General features: G+C 42.9%; 1 protein-coding gene across 11 annotated transcripts in view; it reads right to left on the bottom strand.

The window, feature by feature from the left end:
- Positions 1 to 14,403, bottom strand: part of ENTPD5 (ectonucleoside triphosphate diphosphohydrolase 5 (inactive)) — a 39,382-nt gene that overhangs the window by 6,663 nt on the left and 18,316 nt on the right. For 6 of the 11 annotated variants that reach the window (XM_034993289.1, XM_034993290.1, XM_034993293.1 and 3 more), the window contains 9 exons: positions 13,075 to 13,136; positions 10,687 to 10,972; positions 9,961 to 10,040; positions 8,231 to 8,374; positions 3,436 to 3,511; positions 2,473 to 2,508; positions 2,054 to 2,142; positions 1,683 to 1,762; positions 769 to 830 (listed from right to left, as the gene is read on the bottom strand). In XM_034993289.1, the coding sequence (XP_034849180.1) occupies positions 769 to 830; positions 1,683 to 1,762; positions 2,054 to 2,142; positions 2,473 to 2,508; positions 3,436 to 3,511; positions 8,231 to 8,374; positions 9,961 to 10,040; positions 10,687 to 10,903 (784 nt within the window). In that variant the 5' untranslated portion in view covers positions 10,904 to 10,972; positions 13,075 to 13,136. The remainder of the gene's footprint in view (positions 1 to 768; positions 831 to 1,682; positions 1,763 to 2,053; positions 2,143 to 2,472; positions 2,509 to 3,435; positions 3,512 to 8,230; positions 8,375 to 9,960; positions 10,041 to 10,686; positions 10,973 to 13,074; positions 13,137 to 14,403) is intronic. The other 5 variants (XM_034993297.1, XM_034993298.1, XM_034993299.1 and 2 more) reach the window with 3 other exon arrangements.

The raw sequence follows: 14,403 nt of genomic DNA, 5'->3' as shown, positions 1-14,403 counted from the left end.
TGTGCATCTGTGCATTTGGCAGAGGGGTCCATGGCTTTCATCACATCTCAAAGAAATCCAAAACTTACAATGGAATAAGTTCCTTCCTGCCTAAAAAAAGGGAAAAAATACTGTTCTACTTTTCTCATTGGTTGTTGTTAGGCTTAAATGAAATACATTTGAAGATGTTTTGTAAACTCTGAAATGCTATACAATCGTCATCACAATAAGAGTTTACTGTGAGCCGGGCACCGTAAAAAGTATATTAAATGCAAAATCTCATATAAGGTGAGGAAAGGGGCACAGAAAGGTTAGCTAACTTGCCCCAAATCACAAAGTGGGACTGAATCCAGTTCTGCCTGACCCCAAAAGCTGAGCTCTTAACTGCTCTACCACCTTTGAAGAGATGAATAAAGTTGCTCAGTCACTCCACCTTTGCAAGTGGACTGATGTTGCTTCCTGTACCTCCCATGAACAACTAAGGGCTTGAGCAAACTTCTGCCACATTCGCTCTTGGAGTTTTGAATTTCTGCAGCAGCCTCCTCGTCACAGGTGTTGCCCCTATATATAGACTTCATTCCAGAAATGGCTAATAATGTATACTAAGACAACAGAACACAACATAAAGTAGAAAAAGAATCTGCTATTATCATGTCCATTATACAATACATGCTTCCTAAATCAGCATAACCCTTTCCTCTACAAAATCACTGTGAAGGAAGGGGAAGGGCAAGCTGCATATGGGTGTCACTCTCACCACACCCCAACCAGCACAGGTACCAGACGAACCTTCTGTTTCCAGGGCTCCCAGGGTTGCTAGTCTTGCAGCTTTCAATCCAAATCCCAAGTAACTGTAAAACACAGGATTGACTAATTTCATGCTGGTCCTGAAGTTCTCCAGCCTAAAGCTATCTCTTTCAAAAGCAGCATGGTTTCTCTGTCTCCCACTGGAGAGGGGAAAACCTTGTTCTCTGTGACCTCTTCATCTTGTGTGGACAAGTGGTAATTTCTGCACAGTTCAGATCAAGGCCATCCAGAACTTTCCACGCCTATGATTTAAAGGCCAGAGCCAGTGACACTTTCTAGGATCCCACCTTGGGAACCATGCCCAGAAAAGCTCTCATTACTTTAGGTTCCAGCCCCACTGTGATCAAATCCAAGGATGGATTCTGAACATCTGAAAGCAAACTCAAGGAGTTGGCAGAGATCTTTGGCTGAAGATTCTTCAAGTGTCCTCTCGCTAGAGAAAACTTTTTTTTAAGTTTATTTATTTATTTATTTATTTGGGGGAAGAGAGAGAGAGAGTGGGGGGGAGAGAAAGAGAGAGAATGAGTGGGCGGGAGCGACAGAGGGAGAGGGAGAAGCAGACTCCCCTCTGAGCAGGGAGCCTGCCTGGGGCTCAATCCCAGGACCCTGGGATCATGACCTGAGCCAAAGATAGACAGTTAACTGACTGAGCCACCTAGGCACCCCTCTCTAGAGAAAACTTTGACCCTTTATTCTATACTTTTGAGGCCAAGAATGGAGAAACCTCTTGGGTCCTTGGGCTTCCGTAAGTGGCTTTGGTTTCAGTTACCAGACCTTTGGGGGTCGGCAGAGACTTTGTAAGGCTAGTCAGATACAATAACAGATGTGAAAATGCTTTGAAAAGTTAGGACAATCATGCAACATGAAATATTATTCCTCCCTGTCCCCCTCCTCACCTATGTGTATAGAGCTTATAAGTGCTGTTAAACATCTCAAATGAAGTGAGGTAGCCCTGAGGGGTTTGTTCCAGGGTTTTCTGCAAATCAGAAAAAGACTATTCAGGATCTGCAATTGTCTGAAGGTGTTAACACCACCATCCCTGTCCCTCCCCCAAAAAATCAGAGATGAAAGAGACAGACTAAGCTGCTGATCTCACAAGGCTGGAGGAATCAAAGGGACTCTGAGCAGTAGGGGGGGCGGGGCAGGGGAAGCATACCCAGTCATTAACTGTGGCGGAGCTACTGTCTGAAAATGGGGCACCACTTTCTTGGCACCATGATATGCCTGCCAAGTGGGCTGCTAACCAGCCTTCGTGTAAATAACTCACCTCAAACTGGGGTAGGAACGTAATTTGGGTGGAGGCCCCCCCCAGGTCCAGGGTCCCCACAGTCTCCTGGCTGTGGCCATGAAGCTGACCTGTGAATGAGAGCCAGCTCTGAATATCTTCTACTTCCAGGACAGCCCAACACTCCTCTGTCTGCAGTCTCTCTCCTGCTCTTGTTGTATACTGCAGGTGTTCCATATAAACACTCCACTGTTCCCCAGCCCCAGAGGCTGTACGTGAGTGCTAACCTATAGGAATTCTTGTGGTAGCTGAGGCCTTGAAGACAGGGTATAAAAATTAACTTCCTATCTTTTCCTTCCCTTTTTTTTTTTTTAAACACAGTGCAAGCAAAAGGATTATTTACTCTTTGACCCTGTACGAAACCCAGTTAATGTCTTAGAATAAGCTTGAGAATGTATTACCTGTCAGAAAATTCACAGTAACCCAAGCTAAGATGCCTGAAAGAGAGAGAAAAACAGGGATTACATCTCAGAGCATTTTCCCCCGATCTTCCTTGACGTCATTTTTGGTCTTTTTCTCTAAAATTTTGTGTCTAGGGGCACCTGGGTGGCTCAATCGTTAAGCGTCTGCCTTTAGCTCAGGTCGTGATCTCAGGGTCCTGGGACTGAGCCCCACATCGGGCTCCTTGCTTGGCGGGAAGCCTGCTTCTCCCTCTCCCACTCCCCTTGCTTGTGTTCCCTCTCTCGCTGTGTCTCTCTCTGTCAAATAAATAAATAAAATCTTTAAAAATAAATAAAAATAAAAATAAAATTTTGTATCGAAAACACACATTTTCCTTCTCCCTGTCCTTCCATTTCCTCTTAGCCCATCCCTCCTGGCTTATTTGCTTCTCCTTATTTAGTTCCTTTTACTTCAGCACCCCATCCCCATTCCCAATTCTTTTATTTTTTATTTTAAAGATTTTATTTATTTGACAGAGAGAGACACAGGGAGAGAGGGAACACAAGCAGGGGGAGTGGGAGAGGGAGAAGCAGGCTCCCCTCTGAGCAGGGAGCCCGATGCAGGGTTCGATCCCAGGACCCTGCGTTCATGACCCGAGCCAGAGGCAGACGCTTAACGACTGAGCCACCCAGGCAAACCTTTATTTTTTTTAAAGATTTTTAAAAATTTATTTATTTGACAGAGAGAGACACAGGGAGAGAGGGAACACAAGCAGGGGGAGTGGGAGAGGGAGAAGCAGGGTTCCCGCTGAGCAGGGAGCCCAATGCAGGGCTTGATCCCAGGACCCTGGGATGATGACCCGATCCGAAGGCAGACGCTTAACGACTGAGCCACCCAGGCGCCCCTATTCCCAGTTCTTTTAATCAAATCTTTTATTAATCCTGGCCCTCTCCCCTCAGAACATGTATTAACACCTCTCCCACCTTCATAGGATCCGTCCATGATGCTAACACTGTCATCTGGTACCAGGAAAGGTGATCTCTTGAAGATTTCTCTTACCTAAAGAAAAAGGGAAAAAGTCTGGATTCCCTAAGGCAATAAAGAAGATTTCCGTATTTTGCCTATATCTTATTAAGGCTTAGAAAACTACAGTCTTCATTTCCCTAGATAAAATGTTAGCAGAATATTTCTTTTCCCTAAAAAACTAGAGAAGGAACTACACAAGCCATTACTGGTTTCTTGTAAAAACAAAAAACACAGGGATTCCTCTGACTTTAAAATAAATCTCAACCAAACTATTGAAATTTATAGGTGAACTGGACCTAGGAAAGGGCATACATTTGATCCCTTCCAGCTCAAATCAGGATCCTGTAATTTTTTTTTTTTTTTAACAGCTTATTAATCCTGCCTGGGCACGAAGCTAGGACAACCCTTTCCCACTTCATTTCTTAGATGACAAAATAAACGGATGGTAGAGAAGAGTTGGGACTGGGCAGCTCCTGAGGCTATAGAAACATCTCTTCTACTCTCACACCAAATTCTGCAGGTCTTTGCCCTTGCTCATAAAGGGGGCTCATGTCCATAGGCGGGGGTACTCTGCTGTCAGCCCCTGTTAGATTCAGGCACATGGCTGAGGCCTCAGGAGTCCACAGAGACCCCAGATCTAGATTTATTTATCCTATTTTAGGAGATGGGAATGAACATCTCACACACCCTTGACTCTCCATAAATATAGGTCAGTGACATGGGTGTTATGTCTTATTTTTTAATATGATTATCACGAGGCAAGGGGGAGACTTTCCAAACAGGAATAGAAGGAACTCTGGTCTGCTGGCTGTTCTCATTCCTGATAGGATGAAACACTTCATGTGATGACCTCTGGACTCTGTTTCATCCAGGAAAAGCCAGTTAAGTGATCTATAAATTAGCTTTTAACCAACTGAGCCACCCAGGCGCCCAGATATAAATTAGCTTTTAAAGAGAAGACAGATAAGCAAACAGGAATAAACACAGAGTTTCTGCTCTTGCCTTCTCCATTCTTCTCCCCTGCCCACAGTTTATTCTTTTTTTTTTTTTTTAAGATTTTATTTATTCATTCGTAAGAGACAGAGAGAGAGAGAGAGAGAGAGAGAGAGAGAGAGGCAGAGGAAGAAGGAGGCTCCCTGCTGAGCAGGGAGCCTGATGCGGGACTCGATCCCAGGATCCTGGGATCATGACCTGAGCCTAAGGCAGACGCTTAACCATCTGAACCACCCAGGCGCCCCCACAGTTTATTCTTAATACAGCAACCAGAGTGGTGCTTCTTTCTTTTTTAAAGATTTTATTTATTTATTTGACAGAGAGAGACACAGTGAGAGAAGGAACACAAGCAGGGGGAGTGGGGGAGGGAGAAGCAGGCCTCCTGCTGAGCAGGGAGCCCGATGCGGGGCTCGATCCCAGGACCCCGGAATCATGACCTGAGCCGAAGGCAGACACTCAACAACTGAGCCACCCAGGCGCCCCTTTTTTTTTTTTTTTAAAGATTTATCTTTATTTATTTTAGAGAGAGAGTGTGTCCACGTGTTGGTGGGGGAGAGGGAGAGAATTTCAAGCTGACTCCCTACTGAGCGCTGAGCCCAAAGCTAGCTCAACCCCACAACCCTGAGATCATGACCTGAGCCATGAGGTCAGATGCCCAACCAACTGAACCCCCCAGGCACCTGCCCCTTTTTTTAGTTAAGTAGGCTCCACACCCAGCATGGAGCACAAAGCAGGTCTTAAACTCAAAACCATGAGATCAAGACCTGAGCTAATAGTTGGACACCTAACCAACTGAGCCATCCAGGCACCCCCAGAGTGGTGCTTTTAAAACAGATGTCAGATCCTGCCTCTCAGCTCAAGACCCTCCAATGACTTCCTTCTTAGAGAAAAAGCCAAAGTCCTTACACTGCCTTTAAGGCCCTACATGATAAACCCCTCACATCTCTCTGACCTCACCTCCGACTTCCCTTCCATCACTTGCTTCCCCTCCAGCTGCACTGACCTCCCGGATACTGTTCCTTGAACATGCCACGCACATTTCATGCTCTAGGCCTTTGTACCTGCTATTTCTTTTGTGTGGAATATTCTTCCTATAAATGTCTTGTATAGCTTGCTTCTTTATTCCTTTCAGGCCTCTGATCAAATGCATCTAATCAATGAGGTCTTCCCTGACCATCCTATTTAAAGCAGTATCCCTCCACACCACCACCAGCATTCCCTAGTTGACTTTCCCTGCTTTTCTTTCTCCATCTCATCTACATTACCTGACATACTTCGTAGTGAGTTGTTTAGTTTTCTGTCCGCTTGCAACTAGAATGCAAGCTCTACCAGGACACAGACTAATTGCCATTTTTTTGCTCCCTGCAGCATGTCCCCCGGGAACTTCACCAGTGCCCAGTACAGAGTAAGCACTCATATGCTGAATAAATGAATAAGTGAATGAGGAATCAGGATTCAGATTCTCATGCAGACATGCTAGGCAGCTTGTTCTTGGACAAGGGACTAAGGCCCTCTGTGCTGACAGTCAAAGGAAAATGGAGTTTGAGCTCTGAATTAGCATACTTATAATACAGAATCATTTTTTGCTGTGATTTTTTTTGGTAAAGATTTTATTTATTTATTTGAGAGAGAGAGAATGAGAGAGAGCACATGAGAGGGGGGAGGGTCAGAGGGAGAAGCAGACTCCCTGCCGAGCAGGGAGCCCGATGTGGGACTCGATCCAGGGACTCCAGGATCATGACCTGAGCCGAAGGCAGTTGCTTAACCAACTGAGCCACCCAGGCACCCTGCTGTGATTTTTTTAAAAAGATTTTATTTATTTACTTGAGAGAGAGCACGCACACATGGGGAGGGGCAAAGAGGGAGGGAGAAGGAGGGGGAAAGAGTCTCGAGCAGACTCCCCACTGAGCATAGAGCCCCACTCGGGGCTCGATCCTATGACCCTGAGATCATGACCTGAGCCAAAACCAAGAGTTGGACTCTCAACCAACTGAGCCTGAGCCACCCAGGCGCCCCAACTGTGATTTTTTTTTTTAAAGATTTTATTTATTTATTTATTTATTTGACAGAGAGAGACACAGTGAGAGAGGGAACACAAGTGAGGGAGAGGGAGAAGCAGGCTTCCCGCTGAGCAGGGAACCCGATGTGGCACTCGATCCCAGGACCCCAGGATCATGACCTGAGCCGAAGGCAGATGCTTAACAACTGAGCCACCCAGGCGCCCTGCCCCAACTGTGATTTTTGTTATAATGGGATCCCACCTATAAATATTCTTCATAATATGTAATTTAAATCTTATTAGTTTACATGCTTTTTGCAAAATAAATGTTCAGTAATGTTAACAATTTTGAGTTTAAAAAAGCTTCCTACTTAAATTTTTTATCTGAACAAGAAGTTGAAATGGACATACAAATGACCAACAGACACATGACAAGATGCTCAACAACTCTCATCATCAGGGAAATGCAAATCAAAACTACAATGAAATATCATCTCATACCTGTCAGAACGGCTAAAATCAAAAACACAAGAAACAACAAGTGTTGGGGAGGATGTTTAAAAAAAAGGCGGGGAACCCTCATGCACTGCTGGTGGGAACGAAAACTGGTGCAGCCACTGTGGAAAACAGTATGGGGGTTCCTCAAAAAGTTAAAAATAGAACTACCCTACAATCCAGTAATTGCACTACTGGTATTAATCCAAAAAATACAAAAAACACTGATTAAAAGGGATACATACACCCCTATGGTTTTATTGTAGCATTGTCTACAATAGCCAAACTATGGAAGTAGCCCAAGTGTCCTTCAACAGATGAATGGATAAAGAAGATATGGTATATATAAACGATGGAATATTACTCAGCCATAAAGAATGAAATCTTGCCACTTGCAACAACATGGATGGAGTTACAGAGTATAATGCTAAGCATAATAAGTCAGAGAAAGACATACCATATAATCTCACTCATATGTGGAATTTAAGAAATAAAACAAACAGAGACAAAAAACCAGACTCTTTAACTATAGAGAACAAACTGATGGTTACCAGAGGGGAGGTGAGGCGGCATGGGTGAAATAGGTGATGGGGATTAAGAGTGTACTTATCATGATGAGCCCTGAGTAATGTTCAGAACTGCTGAATCACTAATACCATACACTTGAGACTAGTAGAACACTGTATGTTAACTATGCTGGGATTAAAATAAAAAATTTAATTAAAAAAATACTTTATGCTGAGAGGAAAAAAGTCAGATGTAAAAAAAAAAAGAAAGAACATAAACTGTGTAATTACATTTATATGAAAGGTAAGAACAAGCAAAACTAATCTACAATGGTAGAAAGCAGATCAGTGGTTGCCTGACTTCAGGGGAGGGGGAAACTGACTGCCAAGGGGTACAAGGAAACTTCTGTATTTGTCAAAATTCATTTAACTGTACACTTAAAATGCAGAAATTTTAAGTTCTACCTCAATAAAGTGGGCTAAACATAATTTCTGTGATTATGCTTTAACAAATTAGGAGAATTAAGAACATCATGGACAGAAAGTACTTTAAACTTCTTTAGGAAAAGCTGTATAAATTCAAGAGTAACATTTAAAAATGTAAATAAGTAGCTAGAATAAGTGCCCAGTTACCCCAGTGCTTCAGCAACGGTGGAATACTAAAGTAGCAGTCACGCACCAGAAAGCTAAAAACCCACGAAGAAAATATTCACATAGGGAAAAAGAATCATCCAAGATGCAAAGGACTTCAAAAATTACCTCAAAGAGCAGAGCCTGGGCTTTCTGTTCTGGCAGTAAGCGCAGTCCCGCTGTTGCCTTCAGGACCACTGGGGTTCTCTTCCAGTGACTTCGGGGTATTGAGTCTTTCGCCACCTCTAAGAGTCCTTGAACAGTCTCAGCACCCTTCAAAAGAGATGACCTACTCATCCAGTGAAAGTCATTTAGGGGCACTTGTCTCTTCCCTCAGCATGTTCTGGGGGTATTAAGAGTGAGGCAGCAGAGGGCTCCATGCACACTCTGCTCTGTAGAAGAAACCCAGAGAAGTAGGCTTCTTTGAAGGAAAATCCATTTAATTCTGATTGAGTAATAACAAAAATGATTCTGTCATAGCATGGTCATTTTAACTGACTGTTATTTTGTGCCTCATAAATTAGCTTTAGGCCAGAAAGTTGGGTACAGTGAAGAAAACACTGGATGTGGACTTAGAAAGACTTGCTTGTTAGCCCTGTGGCTTAACACAGGGGCTTGGTTTCCTCCCTATATATATATGAGGTAAATACACCTCATAACACTACAAAACTGCTGAGCGCATTAGATGAGGCAGAGTGCGTACACCTGCCACACAAATGCTGGGGTGGCTGTCGTGCTACGGTTTTTACGGTCTCTGTAAGGACAGAACACATCAGGTTCACATGTGCATCACCTGCACCTACACACACAGTACACAGTAGATACTAAATTTATGAAATTAAAAACCATTATTTCAAATCCAGTTTCCCTGAGTGAACATCTGACAACACGCTGCCTCTAAATTATTATAATTATTAGCTACCACAACACAATCTTCTCTACATGTCAAATCAGTTTCTGATAACGTAGTTGCTTTCAACAGCTCCTAATTTTCTGATGTATTTATCATTTCAGAACAGTGAACTGAGAAAATAAACATCTTCTCAGTTCTTCAAGTTCAAGCCATTTTTTTCTTAGGTTATATTTTTAAGTAATCTTTACACAGAACATGGGGCTTGAACCCACAACCCTGAGATCAAGAGTTGCATGTTCTATCGGCTGAGCCAGCCAGGTGCCCCAGGACATTCCCCGCCCCCCCCCCCCCCCGCCAAGCTATTTTTAATATAAGGTTTTCCTTTGGTTAATGATTATGCTTGTAACACGGAACAATACCTTTACATTTGCTACCAAAGTTCAATATTCTGGTCTCTGACACACTGGGTGTAGCATGTTATGGGTGCTCAAATGTGAAATATAGTCACAACAAAACTCTTCATTCATCCTCTAATAACCAAAGATTTTTGTTTTCATAAGTTCTTGCCTAATTTCTAGAGTATAGGCATGCATGGTCTGTCCTAGATCAGGGTACTCTGAAACGAAGTTCATCGGGTCTGTGTTGCCTCAACTGCCATGTTTATACCTCACACTCTATAGAACTCCATGTCCATCTTCTGCATCTACATTAATCAATGCAGTTGACAGCTTCAACTCAAAATCTTAAACAGTAAATACAAAGGGAAAAATCTCTTAAAAGATGGTGTCATCCCTGCATGTCCACAATCTATTCTAACTTCCTTCTGCCCAAGCCCTAGTGAGCTTGGGGTGTATAATTTCTGTTATCCAGTATAGCTGAGGAGAGAAAACTGATCTTACACATGGCCTCAATATCACTAGTGAACAGCATGAGGTATTTAACAGCAGCTGTGTGGTAGAGTTACCAAAGCATTAAGAATCTAAACATCTAATTGTAAAAAACTCACCTGCTTAGGTTGATCTACAAAAGCAGAAAGTCCTGGCTTCACAGATTCAAAAATTTCCCCTTCCAGAATTGGAAGCTGTCCTATTTTGTCCGTGGAACAAAACAGAAGAGAGATGGCTAATTACCAAAAGTTAGGCTGCTTTTGATAGGGGGCTCTGTATCATATGACCCACTAGATCAACCTGGTATTCCTCCAAGCCATCCCAAGTAATCCAACCTGTAAGGAGTGGCTTGCAGGAGTACTGGGTAGGGGGACAGAAGACGATGGGCAATTCTTGAGAGTCCCTCTGGCATTTCTCACGGTGGATACCTAGCTCCTACTGCTGCCCCTAGGCTCTATACGTAACTTGAGAACACTGGAAATTCAGAAAAAGTTAATCTTCAAGGTCCCTTCATCTTCTTCTCCAAGGATGGCAGTGATCCTCTCTCATGACCACTTCCAATATTCTCAATATTCTGGACCCTGGAGCATCAACTAACTTTAGAGAAAAGGACAAATTACAGCTATACTTCTTGGACATATGGGTTTCAGACTACAGGCAACCCAGATCTAATTGCACACTGAATTAAACCATATGTTCAATTATAGCCCAAAATCTTCTCTGAGGAAAGACATTCAGTAGCTGTAAGTTACCATAATTCATATCGCATTCTCTCAGCACATTTGTTTCTGGAAGGAGATGCTGAAGTGTGGATTGGTACTGGTAAGGGTACCAGTTACACTTACCTGGTATTTTCTGCACAAAGGTGTAAATATGAATTCGTGTTCCAGTGCTCCCTGCATCGAACATAATTCCATACAATGTGCTGGCACTGACATTGATGGGGCACATGGAAGACAGGAAGACACCTTCAAACCAAGTCTGCTGGTCTCTGTGGAAAACAGTGCTACAAACACAGGAGGCCACCAGCATGAAAAAGGCTGCCCCCCAGGTAGTGGCCATTCTCTTCCCAAGGTGTGGTGAGTCTAGGCTTTTGCTGCAGAAGCAATGTTGTTCATATACCTGCAGTGGCTTATAGGACAAAGAAACACATGGTTAGACCAACTGGTCTTTTGTTTATACCTGTAAAGGAAGAAACACCCACTGCAGAAATCCCACCCCTTCCCCCAAGGTGCTCCTTCTCTATTTTTCCTAACCAGCATAACAAGCTAGACCAGGGTAACACAGGCTCCTAGCACCTTTTTCTGAAGAGTATCTTGTTGCAAAAGGAAAATGGGATTTAAAATATATTTCCCCCTTCTCTGCTTTCAGTTGTACGGTAGATCTCTCATACTCAAGGCCTTCTCTGCCACCCTGCTCTTACTGTTGAGTCTAACTGACTCCTTTTCCATTTTGACAATTTTGTCTTTAGATCATATACTAACCCTCTCTCCCTCCCTCTTTCCCTCTCTTTTGTCTTTTCTGGTTGATATAAGATGTTCCAATTTCTGAATTAAAGTCATAAAGTTACAAAGAAGTTATAAAGTCACTAGCATTGGGGTATCTACAGCCTTCAAAACTCAGGCTATTGGACCGCTACCTGTGACCAATAATACTGCCAGTGGCTTGTACATACAATCACATTTTAGGGACATCAGCTTAATTTAAAAACACTTAAACAGACCATTGTGGGTTTGTTTGGGGTTTTTTTTAGTTTATTTATTTATTTAAGTAACCTCTACACTGAACATGGTGCTTGAACTCACAACCCACAGATCAAGAGCTGCATGCTCCTCCAACTGAGCCAGCCAGGCTCCCGGACCATTATGGTTTTAAAAAACATCCTTCACAGGTTTCAGGCCATGTTATCCCAGTAAGAACTTAAGGCAGATGGGGACACCTGGCTGGTTCAGTTAAGCATCCGACTCTTGATTTCAGCTCAGGTCATGATCTCAGGGTTGTGAGACTGGGCCCAGCATCAGGCCCCACGTCTGGTGTGGAGCCTGCTTAGGATTCTCTCCCTCCCCCTGTACCCTCTCTCTAAAAAAAAAAAAAAAGACCTCCTAGGTGGTTCAGTTGGTTAAGTGTCTGCCTTTGGCTCAGGTCATGATCCCAGGGTTCTGGGATCAAGTCCCACATCAGGCTCCTTGCTCAGCTAGAGCCTCCTTCTCCCTCTGCCTGCAGCTCCCCCTGCTTGTGTTCTCTCTCTCTATGTCTGACAAATAAATAAATAAGATCTTAAAAAAAAAAAACAAAACAAGAACAACAACAAAAACCCAAAAAAACACTTAAGGCAGATGGGCAAATTAAGCCAGAGAGGTTCACTGACTTGCTGAAAGTCATAAAGCAGGTCAATGGTGAAATCTTGATTAGAAATCAGTCTTCATTCTTGCCAACGTTTCTTTTTTCTCTGATTCCAAAAGCCTCCCTTATGGCAAGTTACTGCCTATATTTCTTAATATGTTCTTAGCAAAGACAAAAATCTTAGCATTAGTGCTCAGTTTTATTTTAGATCTGTGTATTATAGTAGGTTGGATAAAAATGATGCTGAAAACCTAGAGCAGGGTTACATGAAAAAATGTCTCCTGGATGAGCTATACTGTCTTTGCTCCAGGCTTCATTTTCTTCTGGTATTCATAAAGAATGCCATAACAATCCTCTAACATTTAAGGCTTCCTTAATTGCCCTTTATGTACTTTGCTCAAAACAGTTTTGAGTGTCCTGTTCCAGCTTTCATCTCTGTACTTCTCCCTATGTAAGTAGCTGGTTAATCAAGATCTAATTCCAAAATTCCCATTGTCCAGTCCCTTTATTTCTAACAGAATAACTGAGTATATCTGGAATACAGATTGAGGATTCTCATTCTCAAGTTTGTTGACCTCCTAGGGTTCATTTTATCAAAATGTCTCTCTTCCCAAAGGTGACATATTGTATAAAATTATGTAAATTGAAGTTAACTGCATTTGGAGTTTGAACTATTTAAAATAACTACAGTAGTTCTGAGGTACTGAAAGGCAGAGTTAGAATGATCAGTTTGAACACAATTCAAGGCTGGACTTCTACTTGATAGTTAAGAATAAAGGTTTTGGCTAGGGAGAAGAAACAACCAAAAACCTTTTATAGTCTCAAAGGAAACTTTATCCCAGGTAAACAATACTGAAATAGGGCAATTGCTTGGCCAGATTCATACTCACATCTTAAATCACTCCCTTTGGCAGATTCTTTTACAGCAAACAGGCTAGTCATGTAGATCAATCTAAATAATTGAAAACAAAAACAACCCTTTCAGATTCTCTGCATATTAATGGACCCTTGCCCTGTCCAGGGCTCAAGCCATATCCAGCCCTTGGTCCCTTTTTTCCCTCGGGAAGAACAGTTAGGGGCTTTCCAGTCACCAGCCTTCCTCTACCTCTGTGACTAATTGCACAGAAGCTTCGCCGGGCTCACTCATATTTTCTCTATTATTGTGGTTTCTGAAAAACCTCTCCAGCTTCGATTTCCATTAAGCAAACATTTGTTTTTCTTCCAAAAGAGATTTCAAGGGGGAAAAAATGCAGGCTAGGTATCTGTTTTCATGGCGTGAAAAAGTGCAGAGTCATACCAGGTGCTCAGTGTAAACAAACAGTAGATTTTAGAGAAAGCAAAGGATGAAAACATCCAATAACCCCTTCTGCTTTCAATCCCTACCTTCTAACACCATTTCCAATCTCATTTTTCTTTAAGATTCGCTAAGAATGGTACTAGAAAGGCTTACAATTTAGAGTATATAGAACGGCATCCTTTTTCATGTGACCCCAGCCTGCAAAGCTTGCTCATTTTGTTAGTCTTTGCTCAGATGTCATCTTGAGACTTTCCCTGTCTATCCTATTTAAAACTGCAACCCACCTGGCCACATGCACATCTTCCACCTTCCTTCCCCGTTTATTTTTTTTTCTTTTTTTTTTAAAGATTTTATTTATTTATTCATGAGAGACAGAGAGAGAGAGGCAGAGGGAGAAGCAGGCTCCCAAGGAGCAGAGAGCCCGATGCGGGACTCGATCCCAGGACCCTGGGATCATGACCTGAGCCGAAGGCAGACGCTTAACCATCTGAGCCACCCAGGCGCCCTTTTTTCTTTTCTTTTTTTAAGATTTTATTTTTTTATTTGACAGAGTGAGAGAGCACAAGCAAGGGGAACAGCAGAGGGAGAGAGAGAGGGAGAAGCAGACTCCCCGCCGAGCAGGGAGCCCGATGCGGGACTCGATCCCGGGACTCCAGGGTCATGACCTGAGCCGAAGGCAGGCGCTTAACCATCTGAGCCACCCAGGTGCCCCCCTGTTTATTTTTTTCCATAGCACTTTCCATCTTCTGTATAATTTATGACTTCAGTGTTTTTTTTTGTTTTGTTTTGTTTTGTTTTCAGATTCCCTGCTCCCTGCCATCCTCAGGTCAGCTATCTATGGGTGGGAATTTTTGTTTGTTGTATACACTGATGTGTTCCTGGCATTGGAACAGTGCTAGCACATAGTAGGTGTTGAATAAAT

This window comes from Mirounga leonina, unplaced genomic scaffold (assembly GCF_011800145.1).
Source record: "Mirounga leonina isolate KUSES-001 unplaced genomic scaffold, KU_Mleo_1.0 Mir_82, whole genome shotgun sequence".
Classification (NCBI taxonomy): domain Eukaryota; kingdom Metazoa; phylum Chordata; class Mammalia; order Carnivora; family Phocidae; genus Mirounga; species Mirounga leonina.
Note: the sequence above shows the minus strand (reverse complement) of the source record. Positions and strands in the feature narration are given on the sequence as shown.